This window comes from Ptychodera flava, chromosome 6 (assembly GCF_041260155.1).
Source record: "Ptychodera flava strain L36383 chromosome 6, AS_Pfla_20210202, whole genome shotgun sequence".
Classification (NCBI taxonomy): domain Eukaryota; kingdom Metazoa; phylum Hemichordata; class Enteropneusta; family Ptychoderidae; genus Ptychodera; species Ptychodera flava.
Window position 1 is genome coordinate 23,389,355 of NC_091933.1, and position 27,044 is coordinate 23,416,398.

The window sequence follows — 27,044 nt, forward strand, 5'->3', positions numbered from 1 at the left end:
CCCATGTAAAGGCAGTTCTCCATAGACTCCCATGTATAAGTCAGTTCTCCGTAGACGCCCGTGTATAAGGCCAAGAAAAATAAAAATTTAGTTTCTCATCGTATTCTAGTGCAAAAAGGATGCATTGACACAGTTTTTAGTCCCCATGGATGAAGTCCAGGGGGCTTATAGATTGGGTCATGGTGTCCGGGTTATTGTGTCCGTTCGTCCATCCGTTCGTCCATCCTTTCACACAGATATCTCAGACATTTTGACAAAATGTCACGTGACCTTGGTGACCTTTGACCTCAAATATACGTATTTGTCCATAACTCAGTAACCACAAGTGCTACACCCTTCATATATGGTATGATGGGATGACGCCACATATTATACCTCATTAATTATGCACATATCTAATTTTGAGCGAGCCAATAGAGCTAGAGGTCTGATTTTTGGTATATAGGGATAACTTAGCAATACAATTTTTTTGACAAAATGTCACGTGACCTCAATGACCTTTGACCTCAAATATACATATTTGTCCATAACTCAGTAACCACAAGTGCCACACCCTTCATATCTGGTATGATGGGAGACCTTATGACGCCACATACTGTACCTCATTAATTATGTGCATATCTAATTCTGAGCAAGCCAATAGAGCTGGATGTCTGATTTTTCGTACATAGGGATAACTATAGGATAGAAATTTTTTGACAAAATGTCATGTGAACTTGATTTTTTACCTAAAATATACATTTATGTCAATAAATAAGTCCGACAAGTGCTATGTCCTTTATATTTAGTAGGATGGGAGACCTTATGACAACACACGCTTTACCTCATTTATTATGCACATATCTAATTCTGGGCAAGCGAATAGAGGTAGAGGTCTGATTTTTGGCATATAGGGATTTATTAGCAATACATTTTTTTTTCAAAATGTCACGTGACCTCAATGACCTTTGACCTTGATTATACATATATATATGCATATCTCAGTAACCACAAGTTCTATACCCTTCAATTTTGATAGGATATTAGACCTTAAGATGTCATATCTTGTACCTCATTTATTATGCGCATATGTATTTCTTGGCTGGCCAATACAGCTACAGGTCTGATCTTTTTTCCCAATTTAGAACCATAACTTAGACATGCCTCATGTGTTTCAAATTGGGAACAACGACATAGACCTATGTGCCCATAGATCTCAACATATACACTCCAGTGATACTTCTTAATGACCACATTTCCCTGCCCCATCAAGACTAATACTCCTATTACTATGTCATTGTCAATGACTTGTTTAGAACTATATTTTCGTTTTAAACTACAGTTCTTTGATGCAGTGTGGTCGTCTGGCAATCCATCATCACGGCAGATGTAGTGCATCCAATACAACGTCCACACTGACCGATCATGCGTGCATGTTTTCCTGTTATAATTCAATTGGGTCAGAATTTTGTTGCAAGGAACATACAAAATCTTGCAGATAAATCAATTTGGATGATCTATGTACATCTATGCAAATTCCAAGTTTTGTGGACATGTGAAAATTATGTTTTTTGCCTTCATGTACAAGATGGCGTGTTTACCAAGCTGGACGCTCACTGCTAAAAAAACAATAGGTTTTATTACAGTTTCACATTTCAACCCTTTCTTTGCATCTTTCTCAGCAACATTCCCCAAACCTCTCTCCTTGCATCCCTACCGCTAAATGCACTGAGGAGCACAGTGTCATCATTGACGCTATTTTTTTCCAAATATATCCATGAAAATCATGGCACTGATACAAAGTGAATGTTGTAATCTTGTACTTACACTTTTAAGTTGTGAAAATTTCACTGACAAGCCATTTATTTGAATTAAGAAGATCGTGAAATATTCTATTCATAGTTGATCTTGTCAGAAGGCTTGAAATGAAATCATTTTAAGAAATATGTACTTCAGCAGGGATGATTCTAACTCTTAGTGCATAACTTGTCTTCCAGGTGGTGAGAGCAGCAGCCACTGGGAACATTGGCAGTAGCATATGTGGTGTAGCAGCAGGCACAATGGGTGCCAAAGAGTTCAATTACATCATGAGGGTGTTGGGACCAGCAGCAGCTCATAACTCAGACCTCTTTGTTGATGTATCAAAGACAGTTTTAAGAATAGCTCTTCCACCACCTTCAAGGAGAGGTATGTCCCCAAAATGTAGCCAGAGATTTTACAGAGGAAATGTGTAGGAATATGACCATTTAAGTTACATTTTCTAGTCTCATTGTACTTTGTTTGCTATTTCTCAGGGAACTTGACTATACGCTTGTTGCTTTATGTAGTGGGGTTTGAAATCAATGAATATGCAGTACACAAACTTGTGTGTTCTTTCTGTGGCATAGAAGTTGTTGAAATATTTCAGATGTAGAAAGACCAGAGGATAAATCCTGTTTTTTTTCGTCCAAAGATGAGTAACTTGGCTTGTGCATATGATAAACCCTTCTACGCCTCTCCCTGTGTAGAGGTCCATCTTAAACCTAGAACACTGTTTGATTGGGCCAAACCTTATTAGGGTTGAGGGTTAAATGTTCATTTGATATTATCTGTGCTCTGAATGAAGACTGCATTATTTTTGCAACATTCACACGTGTGAGTTAAATCTTATTCACACTAAACTTTTGTGTCCTGTTTTGTTTTGGTGCATGGTTTCCAGATGATGATGAAGCTCGGCTTGTTGGTCCAAACGTTCCCCAGATATTAAAGGTATTACCTGCCAAAGCCCCATCTCCAGCCCCTGTTGAAGGTCCCATTAAACAAGTACTATGTGATCTACTCAATGCTCTGGCTGAACCCTCTGAAGAAATCATCAAAGAAGAAGGTAGGGTATCAAGGCCGACAGGTGTCTTCCAAACCATTGTCTGTCATCCCATCAATAACGACACCCATCCTTGTTGAGTGTGATTTCATTCTTTTCACATTTTCCCACTTTATGTCAGAGCTTTGCAGTAACTTGAATTGGTTGAACATGTTCAAATGAGATTAGAAATGTTATGAATGTTGCAAGTATACCATGATGTAGAACAGTTTAGTTACAGGCAGAGTCGCAGGATGATACTTTATACTTGACTGGATTAGATAATATTAATACTATACATTGATTATATCACTTGCGTTATGCACTTTGTCTTGGTGTGCTTTGAAATTCAAAGATGCTCTTTTAACTTTTGAACCCCAACCTTGTGACCCATGACATCACATTGGAATTTCACACTCCAATATCTTCCCTTGAACATCTATATAAACAGCATGATGAGGTGGCACCTCTTTGCAGATGGGCTATGTCAGAGATCTTTCCATTGGGTCTGTCTCAGCATTACTGAGGTGTATTGTGGTCTTTCTTTTGCCAACAGATTCAAAGTCTAAACTGGAGAAGGATGAGAATCCTTCAGTGGTACAGGAGGAGATTGGTCAGGTACTGCGTGAGGTGGGTGATGATTTCATTCGGCAGTACTCCACAAGTAGTGCTAGTAGTAGTGTTGGTGGTACCAACAGGGCAACTCTTAGACAACAGAGTGTGGTTGATGTCGAAACGTTAGAAGATGAACAGCAGGTACTTTTAGTCTTTCCATTAACGCCGCTGTCATGTTCTGCTAAAATATAGGGATTTGTTACACACCTAAGAAACAGGTGTCCTAAATGAATGTTAGGCCAAAAGGAGAAGGAAAACTTTGGCAATCCTTTTTATGCAACCAAAAAAACCCAAACTTTTTCAATCACTACCTGAGTAAATCTTTTCATTTCATTATTAGATAGAAGTTATCATGAGCTATTGCTTTAAACACCATCTTCAATTGCCAATTTTGAAAAGCAGCCCAAACTTTGAACTTTGGATTTTACTATATGTGTAGATGGAGGTCCTCTCCATTTGTTGTATGAAATTGAATTTTATTCTTGGAAAATCAAAGTGAATGCTATTGAGCTTGTTTTGCTTTTCAAAATCATTTGACAAAGCTAGTTTGCAACTACATTTCATTTGAAATACAGGTTAGATGTTTAAAAGCATTTAGATTCTTCCATCGTCTTTACCGATCACAGATAATACACTTTAGATTTTGTGTTTCTTTTTTAATTTTCAACAGAGTGGTGAGACCGGTCCCAGTACGTCAAGTGAATCTTCCACCTCCCAGAGCGTATCAGAAGGTGATGCAAAAGATAAGGCAGACTCCAAGGATGAAAGCGGCAAAAACAGCAAAGAAGAGCAGGCAAAAGCAGCAGCGGCACTAAAACCACTCATGCCGAAGTCGGGGATTCTGAGACTGCTTGCTGAGCTGGTCAGGTCATACGCTGGTTGTGCTGCCATGATAGCCCAGTATCAGTATTTGGCTGGACAAACACCACTGATTAAAGAGGTAATTTGTGAGATATTTATTGATGTAAAAAAGAAATAGCTGTACTGAGGAGTTTTCAACAGTGCATAAGATTCTCCCTCATTCAGAAATGGAGGCTAAAGAAGACTACAAAAACTACCAACAACAAAAATCCTATAGCCCCCCCCCCCCAAAAAAAAAAACACAAACCTACTGAAGTTAACGGTTAATGCAGGTTTTCAACCGCATGACTATTCGTTTCTTTCTAATATATCATAGTTGAATTACAGAGATTTAAAAGATCACTTCAACATTGATTACTAAATATTACTCAGAGAAATTAAAAATATAGCACACACACATCAAATTTACCGCCGTATTTACAACTGAACAGTGAATTCCAACTTCTCAGGAACAACATGAAACAGCCTCTTACTGACAGAAACTTTAATATTTTAACGCTTTTTCCTGTACAGGATTGTAATGTGTTGGCTTACATCATGGATCATCTACTGCCACAGTGTCAGACAGCTGGTGATAAAGATACCCCACCACTAGCTAGGGTCTTCCTTGCTAGCTTGGCAGCTTGCACTCACAGCACAGAGGCCCAGAATGCTCTGGTCAATGAGGTCAAAGCTGCTCTTGCAAGAGCCCTTGCTATGGTTGAAAGTGTTGACAAACACTCCAAAGTGCAAGCCTTGACGGGTATGTAAAACGATTTCAGCAATAGAGTCAATTGGATGTGATGTACTGTATAAGCAGACATCCATAGTATAGTTGTCCCCTTCTATCGTTTTTTGAAACCCAAGAAATCTGATAATAAATACTGAAAGAAAGTAGCAAAGTGATATCTTCACCTAAAATCATCAAAAGTTTGATATTCTAGCTGTAGCCACTTTAATGAGCACTTAGCTTATATATCAGATGATAATGACTTGTTATCACTGAATATTCATTTGCCAAAATAACACATCATATACTTCATATCTGCAACTCTAGTCTTCATGAAAGTGAAAAGACTAAAAAGAAAGACTTAAACTTTAGCTCCAACTTTATTCAGTGAAACTTATCTACAATTCTATCACTAAATCAAGAATAAAAATCAGGGGCCACCTTGCAAAGTTTTATACTGGAGAAATTCAAAGTGGCCGCCATTTTCGTTTTCACTCTATGGGATGAAATAAAATTTTCGAAACTAATACAGCGAAATTGTTCTTACTTTAAGAACTTTAAATTGAGCCCCCACAAGCGGTAGATCAGAAAAGAGTTGTAAAAGGTTTAGTAAAAATATCTGTCCCTTGGGTTCATTCTGTCTAAGGGTGAAAAATGACGTGCATCCTGAGAAATTGCATTGTGACATTCCTGTGTACTTATACCCCTTCAAAACAGGTTTGATTAGCATAATGATCGACGCTTGTCCACCAACTGGTGCCTACCACCAGACCCACACCTTCAAGTCTCAAACCAATGGCATGAATAACATCATCCGCATGCTGCTGAAACGAAACCTGGTGGCAGACATCTCCAGGATCCCACACAACCTGGACCTGTCAAGTCCCAGCATGGCAGCCACGGTGAATGCTGCCTTGAAACCATTGGAGACTCTCACAAGGATAGTCAATCAGCCAACAGCTGCCACAGCCAGTAAGAGTATCAAAAAAATAGGCAGGACAGAGACCAGCACACAGGAAGGAAGTACAACTCAAACACAGGGTAAGTTATCAGTGCAGAGAATCATGAGTAAAGAGTGACATCAATGACATCAACACTGTGTTCCTATTTGATCAGAGCCGAGGTTAATTTAAAATTTGTGTATTGTCACAGACATCTCATGTCACACAAAATTATTTGTCATTTTCATGAATTAGCTGGTTTCCTCATGATTAACAAACCTAATGTCATTCATCGGGTCAGGGTAGGAGACGTAATTGTTTTTGTCACATAATTATTGCAGGTGAGAGTACCAGAAGTGGAGAAGAAACTGGTAATTCAAATAATCAAACTACAGCAAATGCAGAGGAAAGCAGTCAGGCCAATGCAGGTATGATACCATAAAATATGAAAAGTAGCATTATTGTCACAGAGATTCTCATTACAAACAGTGCATATAAAAGTGTGCGGCATCTTTTCATTCAAAGTTTTCCTCATCAGGGGTCAGAGGGGATGAATGTTGATATGGTATTGTGCCTGTTACTGATTCCAACATTATTTAAAACATCTGTCGAAAAATATTGTTCAAGAAAGCCAACATAGTTGTGACTGGAATTTGGATGGTTCAAGAAGGCCAGCATAGTTGTGACTAGAATTTGGCTGTCTCCAGCAAAAAATTCAGTGTGACATAATCTTTATTCAGCTTGCACAGTGATTATTTTATTACCATAAACGTAAATCTGTTTTGTTTGAATGCTTAACTTCAGATATGCTAGACATCACTGAAGTGGAACAACTTGACACTGAAGGAAACCAGTCACAAGAGGATGATGGTCAGATGGGAACAGAACATACCATTACAATGGAGGTATGTGTACACATGTATATGTTTTTGTTCTCTAGCTGTGTGGAAGAGAAGACATGTCACTGAGAGGTAGCTCACAATACTACTCAAGAAACAGGACTTTTGAAAAACTCATAGAAATGTATTTTGATAAATGAAACATTACACAGATAATAATTTCAGGTATTTGCAAAGCTATTTTCTTTAAGGCTATCTATTTACACCAATGTGTGTGTAGCCAAAACTCCGGGAGTTAAAAAGTATGATCTGATTTAGCTTAAGGTCAGTTGAGAAGTCGTAGAGGTTAATCTGTTGCCTTTGCTCTCACTTCTCCTTTGCATCTGCCCCTTCCAAAGTTGTAACACTGCAGACACCTGAAAATTGTAAAAGGTAGTAGTTTGATGATTAAACCTGTGCTGTACATGTTTGTATGTTCATGTTGTACAGGGTGATCCTGATCTTGATGACATCATGGATGAGCTACTGGAGAGGGGAAATTCTTCACGACCCCAGGTTTTGGAAGATACTCTGCTCACTGCACCAGCACCAACCAGGTTTATGGATGAAGGGGGTATGTATACACATCACTGCAACTACCATTTTGAAATATTTGAAGAATGTGTCTTGTTTGAAATCTCTGTATTTATTTATGTAGGTTATCTAAATGACCTAAAATCCACTATGTGTATAAACAGATAAAATGTACAAAAATCGTAAAAAAAGATCAGCATCAAATGTTGTATGTGAGTTTAACTTTACTAGATACGTAGTCACACATTCAGAATATTGTACTCAAAGAAAACCAGTTTCAGAGAATGTGACTCGTACATTCTGTGGAATACTGTATTTTCATCCTGCACTATCCCAATGTCCACAGTGCATGGGAGAAGGAAAGTTGTTTCATTTTGGAAAAAATAACGTCAGAAATGTCATTTTGAAATCTTGTCTTGAGTTGCAATTTTAATAATCTAAATAAATAAGAATCCTTTTTCTAAATCCATGAATTAACCATTATGCACTTTAAAATACACAAAATATTGAAACATAGTTCTGACAATAGTGAGTTTATTTGATTTTAACCTTCACAACCAAGCCAACATGCTTGTTGAGATACTTTATCCCCTGCAACACAACCCCCCACATCCTTATTCCACGTCATAGTAGTAGTAGTAGAAGTAGTAGCGGAAGTAGTAGTAGTAGTAGTAGTAGTAGTAGTAGTAGTAGTAGTAGTAGCGGAAGAAGTAGTAGTAGTAGTAGTAGTAGTAGTAGTAGTAGTAGTAGTAGTGGTAGTAGTAGTAGTAGTAGTAGTAGGAGCAGCAGCAGCAGCTGCAGCAGCTGCTGCTGCTGCTATACACATTTTTATTTAGGTCAGCACTCATGTAAAGTTTACAGAGGTTCCCATCATATTTTCTTGGTTTCTCCTGGTAGGCTACTGTAATCATATCACTGAACTTCAAAAATGTTCAAGAGGTATTTCAACACTGTTCAGCCATGATCTTAAACCCCAGTGAAAACATTGACATTTATAAAACAAATAATCATACCGATGTAATGTTGTTGCAATAGTTACACATTACAACTTGTGTAATGCTTTCAACTCGATTGGACAATTTATTCAAATGATTTAAAAGTTGCGTTTTGTCTAAGCTGTTATGTTTCAGACAAGCAACCATTGTAAATTTAGTATTCTATATATTTTATCTTGTTTTATTTCATATTACATGTATTACTCATTGCTGGCAAATTGTCCAAACATACTAAATAGAAGATTAATATTTGCAGCTTCCAGCTGTTCCCATAATTACCGGACAATATCAATTTATCACCTGGTAACAGCATGTGATCTTTCTGCCAAATACAATATTTTTAGCATTAACCAGATCCAGACTTTCAATTTTCATGATACATAATAATCAAGAAACATTGCCTACGCTCAAATGAAGATAATGTTTGTCATCCTTGTGTCTGTACATATATGATGTTCAAGGTCGAATTCAACACCCTCTGAAACAAAGGTTTTTGATCAGAATTGGTGCTGATATTCCCCTTGCTTTTGCATGTGGTCAACTTTTTAGGAATGCTAGAAAATCTTTCTGTACAGGAAAAATTAGCCCATTTTGTAAACATTCTTACAATTGGATAAAGCAAAGGAGAAAACAAGTGATGATTGCGCAAATAAAACAAAAACTGCTAGCCCACCTACTAGCTGTCACTGAGCACTACCACTGCTTTCTGTATCTAATTTACAATTGCCAACATTTTCAAAGAAATGTTGAGAAAAAATTTGGCAACTTTGAAATTGACATGAAAAGAAATTGCAGCACATAGATTCTAGAAATCACTTTCAACTGCCTTCAGTTCACATCTGTCAATACCACTGCTTTGCCAGCACAAGCATCATCCATTCCTCCTTGATATTTACATCCTGGGTTGATTTTTCCTGTCACTTGTCAGATTCTCAAGACGAGGATGCTCACCATGATGAGGATGGTGGAGAAGGCATGCTAGATGAAGACCATGGCATCACTGATGCAGAAATGACCAGTCATCATGATAGCCCTGAAGATGATGATGATGCAGGTATTAATTGCCCCTCTGACGAAAAAAAAATCACACAAACAAAGGTGGAGGGTCTGTGGTGGATGCCACGTGTGTGATGTGATTGAAAGATGCTGATGGACAGCAGAGTGATGTTTTTCTGTACTTGTATATGAAAGATGACTGCCCTTCGATATGCAGGAAATCATAATAAAGGCGAAAAACCACGTAAACAATTTGTTTGTTACAGTATCAGTATAGAAAAATCAATATAGAAGATTTGGAGTGATTGAATTCATACCATTTCAACTCTAAATTTAGCCTCAGAAAAGTTTAAAAGCCAGTTTCTCCTAATGTGCAAGATACAGAAAGCAGACACCACTCACTTGCTTAAGCGCTAAGAATGTTCAAGTTCAATCACCCAGCCCTTCCATTTCAGCAGATCTGCAGTCCTACAAGCTAGTGAAGGATGCTGTTTTGCTCAGATGGCTGTACCCATGTAACACACCACACCTTTTACATTCGTTGTTTTCTCATCAACCACAGATGAACATGAAGTTGACAGTATCCATGATCAAGACAGTGACAGCAGCAGATCTGATGATGATACAGTAAGTGAAGAGGACCATCAGGTTCGTAGCAGCAGTGTCTAGCATGCCTCAGCCCTTTGTTGCACCAATTCACCAATCTCCATGTGTACACACACTTCCTAGCACACCATGGAGAACAATGAGGCACATTAACTTGTTTCGGCAAATGGGTTTGGCAAGCACATGAGTTTGTACGGCTAAATGTAAATCTTGATTGTCTAGAAAAACCATCAGATTTAGACAACAGTACGTTCCAAGCATGAGAGAGTGATCATGAGTCATGAACATGAAGAAATAGTGGTCAGAGGTAGAGTTACCCAAGTTGTATTTTTTGGGCAAATGTTGCTTGTAGTATGAAGAGAAATCATGGTAAGGTTCCATTTCTAATAGACAGTGTACAACAGACCTGAGGTAAAATTTTAGGAACCTTTTTAGCTGCTTCAAGCCATAATTACTACAAGTCCTGCCACAAAGAATTGTTTTGAAGAGTGACAACATTTCAAGTAATCATGTTGTCACAATCACTGCAGGATGAAGACGATGATGAAGACGATGATGAAGGTGATGAGGATGAGGATGGATCTGACATGGAAGCTGAGGAAGATGATTATCCAGATATTGATGAGTCATATGATGTCAGAGTTCCAGTACATGATAGAGAGGATGATTTCTTCATACATCTTGAGGACATGATGCCAGGTGAGTTTCCGATAAGTGGCTTTACAGTCCTTTGAAATTTTAAAAAATTCTTCCCAAGGAATTCATTCATCAAAGAAATTGGCGTTATTATTCAGAAGAATAGGAGCTGCTTGCATTACAGTAATAGTAGATGCTGTACAAAGATGGGTGTAAACACCAATTGATAGATGGAAAAACCTTTTATCATTTATGAACGTCATACTTTGTTTAGCTTATCACGTTATGTGCATGAGATTTTGCAAATACACAAATTTGAGCTCCTTTCCCAATCAGAACAGTCATATTTGATTTTCCCCATCCTTGCCTCTGGACAGGTGATTCAGGCTTCCTTGATGAAGGCAATTTCCTGTCTGGTGCTCCGCAGTCATTCCGGACATTGCAATTACCAGTGTCTGTACATGATGATGTAGCCAATGCAAACGATCCAGCTGGTAAGTGCTGATGCTAGTGATGGATCATAGAGACGACCTATTTGTAAAGATGTCTCTTGGTTGCCACTTTATCAAATGAGAATATCTCTTTTACATACAAATCGTAATTGTGTGAAAATTATATTTTACATTTTCTTGACAACTCTAGTTAAGTTTTTTTAGTCCCCGCGGACGAAGTCCGGCGGGGACTTATAGATTGGGTCCCGTCTGTGCGTCCGTCCGTCCGTCCGTCTGTCATCAACAGTTTCTCAGACACTGCTGAACCAATTTCGTTCAAACTTGGCACATAGGCATAGCACTATGACCTACAGATGCACATCGATTTATTTTGTGATACGATTGAATTTGGCCGCGAGGCGGCCATTTTGTTGCGATTTTTCATGTCTTTGGACCATAACTCAGACATCCCTGAACAGATTCTGTTCAAACTTCGCACAAAGGCATAACACTATTGCCTACATGTGCATGTCAAATAAGTTCACAATACGATCCAATATGGCCGCGAGGCGGCCATTTTGTTTGCGATTTTTCGTGTCTTTGAATCATAACTCAAACATCCTCGAACTGATTCTGTTCAAACTAGGCACAAAGGCAAAACACTATGGCCTACATATGCATGTCAAATTATATTGCGATATGATCCCATATGGGCGTGAGGCGGCCATTTTGTTGCGATTTTTCATGTCTTTGGACCATAACTCAGACATCCTTGAACCGATTCTGTTCAAATTTGGCACAAAGCAAAACAGTATGCCCTTCATATGAACACCGATTTATTTTGTGAAATGATCCAATATGGTTGACAGGCGGCCATTTTTTTGCGATTATTTCATGTCTTTTAACCGTAACTAAAACATCCTTGAACCGATTTTGTTCAAACTTGGCACAAATTCAAAGCACGTACTATGGCATGCATATGCATGTATCAATTAACCTTGTGATAGGATCCAATATGGCTGCAGAACTGCCATTTTGTTGGAATTTTGCATGTCTTTGAAGCGTAATTCAAAGGTCATTACACCCATTTTGTCCAAACTTGGCACAAAGATCAAGCACTATGGCATACAATATGTCAATTTACTTCGTGACATGTTCCAATATGACTGCCAGATTGTCATTTTTTTCGAATATCGCTGCCCGATGGTCCTTTTTGATTTTTTCATGTCTTTGAGGCTTAATCATATGCAAATATTCCTTAACCAATGTTGTTGAGACATGGTACAAAGATAAAGTACTATGGCATACATATGCATGTCTACTAATTTTGTGCTATGATCCATATGGTCAATAGATTTCCATTTGATTTCAATTTTGGTTTGATTTTTTTTATGTCTTTGAAACATAAACATAGGTCACTGTCTCTCGATAGACTAATTTTGTTCAAACGTGATATGAAGATAAAATACTATGGCTGCATTCTTGTGCACATTAATTTGTTTCATTATATGATTCGAAATGGCTGATGGCTGATTACAACAACATACCCGATCCCATAGCATTTCGAAAATTCCACCAAACCATGTGTATAGTATGTGCCGTCATGACTCTAGAGGCAGTGAGGGCATCGTTATGTGTGATGTAATCAAAAGTTCCTTCAGTGGTCATTACCGGCAGAGATGAGTCATTTATTGAACGTTCCTTAGATTACTTTATTATGCTAGTCACAGGCCTGATGCACCCCTTGCATCAATGTCATTCCACAGCGACCTAGACCACAGCTACAACAAAATGGACAAGCGGGGACTGTGTCATCAACGATGACTTGTCTTGTATGTACTCATAATCTTCAAATGTCTCTTTCAGTTTGAGAAAGTCTTACAGTTTTTCTAGAATACTGTAATTGTATCTTCATCTTTTGTGTCTATTTCATTCTAGCAAAAGCAGCATATAAATTGGACAGAATATCCATTTGTCGTACAGTTTTGATGAGTGTTCATTCTAGAAAACCACTCCAGTCCTGTTCTGAGGCATGACATGAACACTTTGACAATGAAACTTCTAGTAGATGCCAGAAATTATGCTGTATAGATAACCATGTACAGACAGAGTTAGAACAGTTTTATAACAGTGAATGACTAAATATATCACTGTCAGTCAGCTAAATAAAATTCCTCACATCTCAAATAAAACTAACAAAAAGAATATCCCAGTGGATGTCCCAGCTTTGTCCCCATTACATCACAGAGTTTTTGGAGATGTGTGTTTTGCCTATAATTATATGTAAAGCTGTAAGTAAGGTCATGAACATTACAACTCTTAACTATTTTGTCACTAATGATGCAGTTGTAGCTTATTTGCATCTTTTCTCTTTATGTGTGTTCTCCCCATTTTGTTGCACATTTTTGTTATGATTTGATGAAGGCCCCTCCATTCCTCCAGCTCCTGGCGGCGTAGCAGTAAACCATCCTCTGCTGATCAGACACACGGAGCAGCCACATCATGTCACCCACACGCACAGCCACTCATCCAGACTACACAGGACAGCCAGCAGGCAAAGACACAGAGCTGCCGCACAGGCTATACATGTCTACCATACTGGTAGTCGACAGCCAAATCCACCAGCCATCTTACAAAGGTATGATTTCTCAACAAATTGTTCTCCTCCGATCTGTACTGTTGTGTATATAACAGTACATCCACCAGAAGTAGGCATATGTCAAGTGATATTGACCATGAACAAATCCAGTAATTCATGTAGATGCGTTTGTACTCAAAAACTTAAACTATGTAGCATGAATGCAACAGTGCAAATGCATAGAAACGTTCAGTGTCTATCCCTGAATAATAATAATAAAAGTACAAGGTAATGACCTTATTCAGACTTGCTTTGCATTGGAGAGATGACTAATCAAACCAAATAGAACTTCTGGTAGATAATTTTATCTGTAAATAGTAAGTGCATCAGAAATTGTACAGTCTTGACAAAAGTCAGTATAGTTACAGTAATTCCCCAGGAAGAAAATGAATACAATTTCCATTGGTCACCCAGCAAGTGAACTAAGTCAGCTTTTATCAAACAAATGCATTCAAAGCAGGATATTAATATTGTACCTAAATTATTGATACACCAAATTTCTCTTGACTCCAACTGAAAATAATCCAGTTTAAATACTCTGTGGTGTTTAAAGTGGTTAACCCTAGCACCATTGCCTTATGCGCCTAAGTACATCATATCATATGTCTGACATCAGGATAACATTCCCTTTTCAGGTTGCTGGGCCCAACAGTTGCAGCTGATGTGCTACAGCTGACATCCACTCTCTCCACCAACATGGGTGGTGGGCAGGCCAGATTACTTGTAGGTGAAAACGACTTCCGTGTATTGACCAGAGCTGATGATGATCTGTTTGATGATTTCTTCCATGATAATTACAATGAAGGCTACAATAACACACACATTTCTAGTGTTCCGTCACCCCTCACCAGATGGGCGGAAGAATCTAGAGTCCTTGATGGAGAAAGCGTACATGATCTTATCGCAGGTAATTTAGTTTTATCACTGCCCCAGTGTGTCACATTTCAAACAGGAAGACTCTTGTCTTATACAGTCACTCTGCTTTTCATGAGAAAACATCAGTTGTAGGTAGGAACATCTTGAGTGCAGGAAGGAACTCTTGAATGTTGATATCCCACTTTGCATGCAAGAAAAGACCGTTTCTTTCTTGTGCAAGGTACATTATTCTTTCCTGCACAAGGTACACTAATAATCTAAAGGGATTGTTGACTGTTGAAATTGTGTTGTTGGATATTTCCAAGTAAACAACCAATGCATCAGTATGATTCAATAGTTATCAGTAGTTTTTTGACAATCAAGCTAACACAGAATGTGACACAGGATAGTTTTGATTCTGTACCTCTTCACGATGTCATAGATTATCCAAATAGACAACCTTGTGCTTCCCTGAAGTGATATATTCATTACATGACAGAGTTAACTAGAAATTGATAAATGTGTAATATTATTACTGTTCAACATCCTTTGTCACTTCCATTGAAAAGTTGAACAATAGATTCAAATATGAATTTATTCAAATTAGAAATTTATTTATCATTGAATTTAAAACAAAATGTATGGCGATAAAACAAAGGTTTTCATAGAAAGCAAGAGTGTCATCATTTCAAATCATAAATTGATCACTTTCCTGTGGAAAAGGATTTACTTTGTGTGAGCTGCTTCACGCTTGTTAGTTCCCATTTGTATATATGGTAATTTGAGCTTATTGGGTCACACTTTGTCTGTCATGTATATGTCTGTATGTCTGTATGAGTGTGTGTCCACAGAGAACTTCAAAATTGCTGCACATATTACTTTGATGTGGTTTTCTACACTTCATGTTTTTTATGGTTTGCTTTTCAAACCCAGTCCTCAAACAGTCCATCCTTGAAGTGTTGGAGAAACACCGTGATGAAGAAATAGTAGAGAGGAGAGAAAAGAGGAAGAAGGAACAGGAAGAGGAAGCCAAGAAGAAGGAAGAGGAGAAAGCTAAGAAAGAGAAAGCCAAGGCAGAACACGCCAAAGAATCAATGGAGGTATGAAGGGCTTCAAAAGGGCTGAGTAGCTTTTGATGTGCCGTCATCAAATCCAAAGCTAATGATGATAGTAACTTGAAAGAAGGGGCCCAGTTAGAAATTACTGTGTCAGTTTTGCATGGAGTTTCAGAAGGAAAATAACAATGAGAATCTTGAGTGACCAAAACTCAAGCAATTAGGACCTACAGTTTTGGCAACAAAAATCTTCATCAACATTCTATGTATGATGAATTTATGTTGTGCTCACACCAGCCATTTATGTCACAATGGAGGCTTATCTCTCACTACTTTTGAAAGTATCTTTTGTAACTTGGAAAACTTGTTTGAAATAAAAATAGCCTGTCCCTCAGGTAACATCGTTTACAACAGAACCTATTTACAAATTATAAAGTCAATATGGCGATGAACTTTTATATCCCTGATCAGTACATGCTAAAGGTACTATAATGTCATCTTACTATATTGTTCTATAATGTCATTTATTGTCAGGTTGAAGTTGGCGATTCTGAGAAGACTGCTGCATCACAGGGTAGGTGATAATTACATAATCACCAAACTGTTCTCTTTTCTTTAATTACATTGAATATATTTTGTAATATACAGTATGGCAATAAGTGATTCAGAATATGGGCAAGTACAGATAAAATCACATTAGTTTTGATAAAAGTGGTAAACACAATATAAATGTTACACTGCTTGTTAAAATGACTAAAATACATGAATTTGAAAAAATAGATCTATGTTGTAACAGGTGATTGGTAAATTTAACAAACCTAAGACTCGATGCTGACTTCGTAGATTTAAATTATTTATAAGATAAACTTGCTTGTCCCAATATACTGTCAGAACCAGCAGTTTTTGAGCCCTTCTTTAACAGCAAGTTTTGTATTAAGTTATTAGTTCAGTGAAGTCGAGGACTTTACTAAGCTGTACTGTTTGTTTTTGCTATAACAGCATCTGAAGCAATTAGCAGCATGGCTGCAAGCATTGCAGCAGCCGCAGTCCACCTAGGCACCTCAGCCATTGTAGAAGGAACAGCAACAAGTACAACAAGCCCCAGTACAACAACTGTCTCAGCAGAACCAACTCCACTAGATACAAGCATGCCTGCCTCTGCAACCATCAGTGACCCAGACTCCCCGCCTGCACCGCCAGTCGTCAGAACAGTAACCGCCCAAGTGTTCAGTACACCTGATAATGTACAGATGATACCGAACATCACACCAGGTGCCCCGCGGGCAGAAGGGTAGGAACAATTCACATCTCGTAAAACCACTGAGGAGAAACTTTATCAACGTGAACACACAAACAGTACTCTCAGTGGTTTAAATTATGGGCCAACTATTAAATTCAAATTACTTCTTTCCCTATTTACAGATAACAAGTTGGTTTTGTTTTTCCACTATGTTCATGATGTACATGAATATTACCTCAGTTAGTGTGTTACCTGAGTGTCTCCTATATTAAACCTGTACAATCCTGGAGATGAGTGTAGTCATTGTCTTGTTTCAATTCCTGTGTATCATTGTCCTGTTTCAATTCCTGTGTATCATTGTCCTGTTTCAATTCCTGTGTATCATTGTCCTTATTCAATTCCTGTGTATCATTGTCCTGTTTCAATTCCTGTGTATCATTGTCCTGTTTCAATTCCTGTGTATCATTGTCCTGTTTCAATTCCTGTGTATCATTGTCCTGTTTCAATTCCTGTGTATCATTGTCCTGTTTCAATTCCTGTGTATCATTGTCCTGTTTCAATTCCTGTGTATCATTGTCCTGTTTCAATTCCTGTGTATCATTGTCCTGTTTCAATTTCTGTGTATTCTTTTAGGTACAGGCATGAAGAGTCTCCTCCAACAGCTCCACCGCAGCTTGGCTACTCTCGTCTGCCTCAATTATCAGACGAACAGCTCCAACAACCTGACTTGTTCCCGCCAGCCTCCACACCGAGTCCAACAGTACAAGAAAGGGTTGCCAGAACTGGCAGTACGGAAGGAATGGCATCACCAGCTTCCATGCCACCTGTTGCGTCATCAAGTTTTGAGGAGTCGAGCACTGCATCTGCAACCCCAGCCGCGGAAAGTCAGAATGAGCCAATACCGATGAATGTGGACAGCTCACCTAGGGAAAGTAACATTGGAGAGAGACAAGCAGAAGAGTCAAGTGGCATCCAGCTTCCGATAGGAGAGTCTGTGGATTTAACAACACCAACTTCTGAGGGAAGTGAAGTACCATCCACAAGCACACCTACATCGGGAGACACAGTGTCAACAACAGGTAGAGCAAACCAAGTCAGTTCTCCTGGTGTCAACGCAAAGAAGAGTCTGAGGACAAAAAGCTGCTTAAACGTTTACACACAAACACCTATACATCGTATGAGAATACCAAAGTTTTAGGATGCAGCCAAATCTCAGTCAACAACATTTTATTTCAAAACCTAGTGGTGGAGAGATTATAATGCAATCTACCAAAATTTCCTTTCCATGGCGTAGTAGGTCATGTTTAAACAGTGCTATGATTCCTTCTCCACCAGATGCAAAACTAAAGATTTATTTTTTTTATTCAACTTTTCGCAGAAAATGCTCAAAATCAAGAGAATTCTGAAAGGAGTAATGAACCAGCACCCAGTACTGATACAATAACATCCAGTGCACAGGGTAGACCTCCAGGAAGTGAAAGTACTGCCAAGTAAGCAATCAATGGTTTCTGTAGCTTAACTGAAAAGTTGTTCTTTTTAACAAAGAGGAAAATGTTTAGCTCATCAAGCTAAATTTCTGTTGTGACGGACTCCAGTGTTTTAGCATTTGACAAGTATGTAGTAAAGCAAAGGAACAATTCAGTTCATCACAAAGTCAATTTCCTCTAGGACATATGATACCTGAAGTGTTTATAGAGGTGTCAAATAACAGTGTTTCAGGATGCAAAGTTGTTTTCTGAGTACTAAATACTGTACTGATCTTTGAGTACGGCTTCAAACCTTGTAATCTTGATACCTTGGTACAGTGACAAGTTCCCGTGTGTACCTATACAGTCCTTGCAAAGTTGGATGGCCATGTTTCTGCTTTTGTAGAAAATCTGTCGCAAAGTTGGATGGCCATGTTTCTGCTTTTGTAGAAAATCTGTCGCATACAATGGAAAAATTGTATGTGGCAGTGACACAAATTTCAAATATAGTGCTTTCCAGACCCATTCAAATTACCTTGGATGGACAGTTGGGTTTGTACTATTTTGTACTATGATACCCCTGTTGTAATGAATAAACAGCGTTGACAATTCTGAACAACTACCATCTACCCTAGCATAACTAAACATGTATTGACGTTGTCAAATCTTGCTGTCGTTGATTTTCTAGTAATCAAACCAGTGGTGAATCAAGCGGCAGAAGTGAGGTTGATATCTTGCAAGGTAAGATTTTGGACTATCTGCTAATTTTATTATTCAATTTATTCATTCAATTTGTCTTAAAAATGCAAACTACTATTGCACAGAAGTAACAGTTCATAAAGCTATATCAAGGAAGAGTTTTAATGAACTGACATCAAATAGAACTGATATACTTGTCTGCTACAGGAATTCAACTCCCAGAAGGTGTAGATCCGTCATTCTTAGCTGCTCTGCCAGAGAATATTCGCCAGGAGGTCCTCCAGGAACATTTGGGCATACAGCAACCAAGACAGGCTGCTGGCAGCACAGCTGTCAACACCGGGGCATCTGGAAGCACTGGACCAGGGACTAGTGACACGCCAACCCTCAGCCAGGTTAATCCAGAATTCTTAGCGGCATTACCACCTCACATACAGGAAGAGGTAAGTTTTGCTGGTAATCCAGACAAAGGTCATCAGTTCACATATATTGTGAATGGATTTGAAGATTTGATATTTTTTTACTACATGGGTATGTGTAATGTGTTGTCTGTATGTTTCAGTTATATTTCTGAGAATTTTTTTCTTTGATAACTGGCCTCGTTAGAAGATGGATGTGTTGTCACATACAGATGTTGATGTTTTGTGCAATCTCTGTGTGATTTAGCATGTAAGTCTACAGTGTACAAGTAAATACAAATTTGCAGTGAGACAAATTCTTGTGTTTTGTCTTGCTTTAAAATGAGACTACAGATGTGATGACTGAATGTTCAATAAAATTCTCTTCTATTGAATTCATTTTGTTTCCTGATACACAAAGTGCATTCATTTTAAATAAACTACTCTTTTGTGTAAATCTCTTTTTTTTTCACAACTCAATTTGCATTGTTGTCATCTGGCAGGTACTCCAACAAGAGAGAGCAGAACAGCAGCGCCTGATGTCTCAGCAGCAAGGCTCATCTACTTCACAAGAACCCTTGGACCCTGCCTTGTTCATTCAAAACCTACCGCCGTCGTTGAGACAGACCGTGTTGCAGGATATGGATGACAGCAATGTGGCTCTGCTGCCTCCTGACATAGCTGCTGAAGCACAGGCATTGAGAAGAGAAATGCAGCTGAGACGCACTCAAGAACGCCTCTTGCATGAAAACAGTGTTCTGTCAGCTCTTTTCAGATCTGGTATGTATGCTGCTACAGTTATCTCTTTTATATGTGGATATAGGTTGTCAGACTGTCATGTAAACATTATCTGACATACACCAATAAACATCACATGTGTTTGATGTCGTGATTTTATTTTGATACTCCCATCCACATTGATTGGCAAAAGTTCGCCATTTACATTCAAAATTTTCTACAAAATTAATGGCCGGCAACATGACACAAAAACGTGCCGTCGAAATCCCACCGAAATGATGCCTCACTTGAAATTTTGTTCATAATTGTTTGTTGTTTCTTTTCTCAAACTAAGTTCTCGTAGGTTAGTACGGGCAAGGGCATGTGAGTGAATACCTATAAAGAAGTGTTGTGCCTGTTTATAAAAGTTAATATGTATAAAAATTGAAGTTTGTAGAAAGTTCTTGCCGGCCATGAATTGTTAGAATGAAACTCAATGAAGTGACTTTGTCATATTTCAGGTTTCCCAGGCAGAGTTGGTAGAGGTGTTACCTATGCAAGGGTATCTATTCCTCAGACCAGGGGTAGTACATGGTCATGGGGAGGCATCAACCGGAATGCCCATGGTACAGCCGTAGGTGCCAATGCTGTTGCCAAGTTCAGAGGAAGACAGCTGGTCGATGCCGAAGCACTTACATGTTTACTAGTGTTGCTCTTTGTTGATGAACCTAAACTGAACACGGTTCGGTTGCACCGTGTCCTTCGCAATTTGTGCTATCACCCACCAACCAGAGCATGGGTTGTTCAGTCACTTCTCGGTATCATGGACAGGACGAACACTTGCAAGCCTCATAGCTATCACCAAAGCAGCCAGTCTTCACAATCTGGGGATGTTCTAGAAGTTCTGCCGTCACCTATGCAAAGGACAGATTCATGTAAAACCAGCCAACCTTCCTGGTTGTCAGTCAGCATGGATGCAGCACTTGGCTGCCGCACAAGTGTCTTCCAGGTGCAGAGAAGCTCAGGCAGTAAGAAAGGCAGCGACAAAAGCAACACTATCATTCAAATTCACCCCCAGGCAGCCCCCGTGGTCTGCAGACACGTGTTGGACACGCTCATTTCATTAGCCAAAATCTTCCCTAGTCAGTTTGTGCCGCCAAAAGCCAAAGAGAGTCAGACATGCTCCAGCGAGGAAAAGACAGAGGAGACCACAAAAGGAGGGAAATCGTCCAGCCAAACCAGTGTACAGTCATCCGCTAGCAGTTCTAAATTAACTTCAAAACAGGAGTCGGATTTCTGGGAACTCCTTGTCAAGCTTGACAATACTAGTATAGGCAAAAAAGGCAAAGGGACTCTTAAGTCACATTTGAACAGTGCCATGGACAGAGAAAACCTAGATCCCAATGCCGAAGCACCTCTTGGAAATCTCATGATTCACCTTTCTCACCCAGTAGTGAGACGAAGTACATTACTTACAGATAGATTGCTACGTCTTCTATCTCTCATATCTATTGCATTGCCCGATTCAAAGAAAGCAGCTGAGAGACAGACTTTGGATCAAGGGAGGGAGTCCACAATTACAAGGGAAACACAGGCAAGTATACAGGGTACAACAAGGCAGGACACGCCGAGCGGACAGTCGGAACCAGCAAGCAACAATGCAGGCCAGTCCCAAGATGCAGACATGGCAAGTGGTACAAGTTCTGTAGAATCCATGGAAGCACAAGGTAATTTTACTACTGGAGATAGAAAAATTGATTAAAACCTAAAGGCATGAAGTGAAGAGGACTAAACAGATTAAACAGCCACAGGCTAATTACTCTGTTGTAACTTTATATCGCTTTATGTTCAGAGAGAAAGTCAGAAATTAGGCATTACGCCCAAATTGTACCATAATGTTTTGTATTCGACCATCTCAGTTATCAAATATGCATGGACATACTGTAAAGATGGAGTTCACTTTTTTATGATGCATCTGCACATTTGTTCTTCCAGCAACTAATGATTCAACAAAATTGGAAGAAAAGAAAGAAGATTCAAAAGAGAAGAAGGAAGAAAATGAGGAAAAGAAAGAGCCCCTTGTTGCAGAAAAATATTTACAGCTTGCAGTAGATGTAAGTTCATTGAAGATTCTAACTATAATACAATGGTCTATGTCAATGCTTGCTCAAAAAAATGAGGCTTTGATGGCTGCAGGTGGGCCATCAGGATGCAGTGGCTGTAATGTTAAGCAATAGCTCTCATGCATTACTGTAATTATATTATCGTCAAACTCTATACCATGAAGTTTAACCCTTTGTCAAAATGTCAAATCTGTGTCTGCGATTTTTTCTCTGAGTCTCCATTCAAATTATATGGCGCGACAATTACAATTCCTTGAAAAGCACCTTAGTCTAACATCTTCAATAGTTTATAACAAAAAAACAAAGGCATATAGAGGAAATCCCAGACACGGGTTTGAAGGACATTATCAAGGCTTGTCAATGCACAAATTACAACCAGAAATCTTGCAGCGTGTTCGCTAAAGGGAGGAAAGACCAATTTTTGGAAAACAAAACGCTTGTCACGTGACTATTATGCAAATAATGACTGTGTTCTGTGCACGGTCGGATTTCCCAATATCAGGGCTTTCAGAAAATATATACTTTATTAGGGGTTTGGACTTCTGTAACTGAGAAAAAAATTAAAATCTGAAAGTGTGTACAAGGTATGTCACTACCTTATTTCTGTAACAAAGACAACTTTGGACAAGGCAAAGTCAGTAAAACTGACTGTATTTGTATACGTCCTAGCAATTCAGGTTGGTGAAAATAATTTTCATGTAATGTTTTCTGTGGTCTTTTAGTTGTCAAGTCTGGGGTTCAAAGTATGTCATATTGGATAGTTTTGTTTTGGTAGTTCAACAACCTCTCATGAAAGTGACAGACAGACAGACATGGCAGGAATAGGGTCAAGTCTCTGACCCCATTGCCTTCTCCGAAGATCCAACTGTAGCATAGAAAAACAGTTTACCAAGATTTGTTCAATAAAAAAGATTAAAAGATTCATATACCACTTGTTTCAAATGTGAATTTCTTTCATTGCAGGTTTTGATATCTCATTCGTGTACAGAGGAAGGTCTTGAAGATGCCACAAATTTACTATTACAATTGTCAAAGCATGATTCCACAAGGGAAACAGTATTAGGGCTGTTACTCATTGGTGCAAGAAAATTAGGCTTTACTCTATGCAAGTAAGTCTCCTCTCAATTTTTTGACAAATGATAAAAAAAATAAATTTACTAAGCTGGAAGTGTATGAGAGCTTTGATTACCTGTGAAATTATCACACAAAGACAGTTTTTTTTTTAAAAAATGAGAAAACACAACCACAATGTGTATTCTAAATATGTATTAGAGTATCTTACTTGGTACTGTTCATCACAAGATACTAATGTGTACATTTGTATGCAATAGTTCACCCTCAGTTGGAACCATAAGCCATCATAAATAGGTAATCATGAGAGTTGTGATCAGTCTTGTCAGTAGAATCTATCACAGTATATCAGTGTGACCAATGGAAATCCTTTATACTTGAAGGTTTCAACTGACTCATTATAACAGCATAGATCCTCTTCAAACTTTGTGTAGCTCAAACCTAAATGTCATACTTATGGTAGCCTCAAACTTTCTTTCATTCAAGAAACTTTCAACCTAACTTTTAAAATCCGTTAAGAAAGCTTGACATCTGTTTATTCTTCAGCGATATCAAAATCCTTCTGAAAGATCTGAAAGAGCACAACATTAGAGAAACTGAAAAGAAGAATGAGTCTGAGGGAAACGAGGAACCTTCTACTTCAACGGGCATTACACGTGGGCATATCACAGACCGGTTTAACAGAGGAGAGCAGTTAGTACTGAATGCACCGGCAAACCGTAAAGGAGGCTGTGAGCTGAGACTTCCATCCATGTCGCTATTCACTAGCAAGACATCCAGCCAGCACTTCTTCCTCCGAATTCTGAAGGTCATCATTGAACTCCGGAATGCCAAGAGATTGGAGGAAACAAGGCTACAGCAGGCCAAGGAAAGAGAAGCCAGGGAGAGGGAAGCTAGGGAACAGGATGCAAGAGCTGAAGCAATGGCCAGTCAATCAGGTATGAGTTATGCAATAACTCTATAACTTGTCTACAGCCCTTCATGCCACTCCTATCCCCCTCCGTTTCGGTCCATGCGCCAGAAGGCAAAACCGAAACAATATAAGATGTGTAAGACAGAGCAATGTAAGATATGAGTTATGCAGTAACTTTGTAACTGATCCACAGTCCCTCCTATCCCCTCCACTCAGGTACCTGTGCCAGGAGGTCAAACCAAAAAAATGTAATATGTGAAAGACAGAGCAATGTAAGATAGGAGTTATTCAATAACTCAACTCGTTCACAGCTCCTCCTGCCCCTCCTATACCCTCCACTTTTATCCCTGTGTCAAATGGTCAGATCAAACAATATGGAATACTTTTGCATGATATTCATTTAGTGATGTATTTTAGGTTAGCAAGGCATACATGCTTGTGGATGTTATATTTTAAACATATACCTCAGTTCAGTTCTTTATAACTCTTTGAGCGCCAAAGTCAATTTTTGTCACCTTTATGAAATAGACTGTAGTAAATTTTTTCAGATTTTTGCAAAAATTTTGATAACAAACTGTAGCAAATAAAATATGATGTCAATTTGGTCCAAAATTATCGAGGAAATTACAGAAAAATTCGCAAAAACTGGTAAAATGTTGTACTCAAATTTTGGTGGGAAAAAATTATGGCACTCAAAGGGTTAAGTAGGCTAAACACTGTGGAACAGGTGACAATTATTATTTTTGAAATGCATATCAGCATTATTCTTGTCAGATAGAACTTCATAAAATAAAGTGGCAACTCATACAGTATCTTTAGCAAAATTAATATCAAGTAAAAGTAATATGAAAGAAATTACAAATATATAGATTGTAGTGTCATCCCGTAAATAACGTTTGGTATTGTCTTACAGTTGAAAATAGCACACCACAGCCGAATGAAGTTGGACAAGCACAGCAAAGTGCTGACTCTGTAAGTACTACCGTAACCATCAGATCTTTGATTTACGTTCATTTAAAAAACCCTTTGACGTTTTCTTCTCATAAAGTAAAGCAAACATGACAGAAGGAACAAATCAAATATTGTGATGTTGTTTGCACACAGCATGTGCTAGCAATATTCCAAATTCTGTGCGCTGAAGGGTGAATCACCATAAAGCTTTCAACTCTCGTATACAACGTTTCTATTGAGTTGTCACTAAATGCATAACTGTTTTGCTGTTACAGAGCGGAGCAGGTTCGCAAGGAGGTGAGCAAAATACACTTGACGCAGCAGCAATAGGAAGCCAGGGTCCTGGTTCAGAAGGCACTCCCAGTCAGGGTGTTTCAGGTACCAGTGTGGAAGCCCCCATGGAAGTTGAAGAGTTGGCAGCAACAAGTAATGCTGGGGAAGGCACATCAAGTGAAAATGTGCAGGAAGATGAGAAAAAAGAGGTATGGCAAAGAAATTCTCTCCAGTGTCAGCTGTTGCATATGATGATTTGATTTCAGGTTAGGTTGTTTGTCCAGATTTGAACCATTGAAGCACACTTTTTAGAAAAGGAAATTTTTGAAAGGGAAATGATAAATCAATAGTCATATAGTGCAATGAATTACTTTCACTTTATGTGATTGGATCAGCTTTGTGCTCATTCCATGCCCATGTGAACAGAAATGTTTATATATGTTACTAGACTAATGTGATTAGTAGGGTGAGTTCTTTCAAAATACATGGGTGTTGAATCAGCTGTTTGTCATTATGGCTAAACTCAGGCATCTGGAAGCATATTCCGTATATTGTTGCAATATACTACTGTGTAACTTGAAAGATATAGTTTTCCTTTCATTAACAAGTAACACCTTTTGCCTTCCAATATTAATTACCTGATACCAACTGTTTTTAGTCTCTACTATGCAATATGTTATGTCCATTAGAATTTATCAGTCTGATAACAATTTCGTTATGGAAACTATGGCAAGTTGAATGAAGTGTTGCAAGAGATAAAAGGCTAGAGATAAAATGCAGCGTTAATCAAAAAAGATTGTTAGATGGTTGATTGAGCTGCAGACTGTCTATTGCAAGTTAGATCTCATTGTCTCTACAAGCATGTCATCCAGTACAAAATAAACAGGTTGTATGCTTTGTTGTCATGTCATTGTATTTGAGTGCATTTCCCCCCAACTATCTTGCCTTCTGTAATTACACAACAGTCATGACATGTTGATGACATTTATGGTACTTACAGGACATCTTGCCACGGTTAAGTGCAGAGTTGGGTTTGGATGACCTGTGGGACACTCTCAGCGAGTGTCTATCAGAACTCAAAGAATCAACCGACCATCACGCAGTACTGGTTCTCCAAACTGCCGTAGAGGCTTTCTTCCTGGTCCACTCTACCGACAAGAGCTCTGCCAAGTCAGCTGAGCTGCAGAGACACATGAGTCGAGATACATCCCTCAGCGTGTCTTCCCTTGAAAGTGCACCACTGTCGCCGGCTCCTGCAACACCCGGGATATCAGGAGCCCCTCCAAGTCCATTCTCCAGAGACAGCTCTGTCAGTGCAATATCACCTAACCTGCCCCATGATACTCAAAAGTTCCTTCAATTTGCAGGTACGTACCTCCTCTGTAGAGTTTGTCTTTAGAAAGTGTAGAAAGTTTCATCTTCTGCACATTGTAGCTTAGCTAAACTGTGTAAAAATACATTGTATGTAATTTTCAATGAACAATTCTTGAATAAATTCGTCCATGAGGACTTCAAGATTTGTTCATTTCTGTGCGTACTTTGTTGCATCCATGCGGCCATTCATACAAATTTCTCGGAGATGCCTGGAGTGATTTCTTTTATACTTGGCGCAAGGATTACTCCAT

The 27,044-nt window shown here is 38.7% G+C and overlaps 1 protein-coding gene across 1 annotated transcript in view; it reads left to right on the forward strand.

Moving 5' to 3' along the window:
- Window positions 1–27,044, forward strand: part of LOC139135208 (E3 ubiquitin-protein ligase HUWE1-like) — a 75,422-nt gene that overhangs the window by 43,574 nt on the left and 4,804 nt on the right. The window contains 30 exon segments of the mRNA XM_070702482.1: window positions 1,977–2,166; window positions 2,678–2,842; window positions 3,375–3,574; window positions 4,104–4,373; window positions 4,808–5,036; window positions 5,721–6,044; window positions 6,286–6,372; window positions 6,749–6,849; window positions 7,273–7,396; window positions 9,280–9,405; window positions 9,910–9,995; window positions 10,484–10,652; window positions 10,967–11,083; window positions 13,463–13,658; window positions 14,294–14,565; window positions 15,447–15,613; window positions 16,103–16,142; window positions 16,568–16,859; window positions 17,442–17,887; window positions 18,187–18,298; window positions 18,963–19,015; window positions 19,181–19,416; window positions 19,875–20,151; window positions 20,610–21,815; window positions 22,084–22,202; window positions 23,175–23,320; window positions 23,829–24,220; window positions 25,109–25,167; window positions 25,422–25,628; window positions 26,420–26,786. Of these exon segments, the coding sequence (XP_070558583.1) occupies window positions 1,977–2,166; window positions 2,678–2,842; window positions 3,375–3,574; window positions 4,104–4,373; window positions 4,808–5,036; window positions 5,721–6,044; window positions 6,286–6,372; window positions 6,749–6,849; window positions 7,273–7,396; window positions 9,280–9,405; window positions 9,910–9,995; window positions 10,484–10,652; window positions 10,967–11,083; window positions 13,463–13,658; window positions 14,294–14,565; window positions 15,447–15,613; window positions 16,103–16,142; window positions 16,568–16,859; window positions 17,442–17,887; window positions 18,187–18,298; window positions 18,963–19,015; window positions 19,181–19,416; window positions 19,875–20,151; window positions 20,610–21,815; window positions 22,084–22,202; window positions 23,175–23,320; window positions 23,829–24,220; window positions 25,109–25,167; window positions 25,422–25,628; window positions 26,420–26,786 (6,775 nt within the window).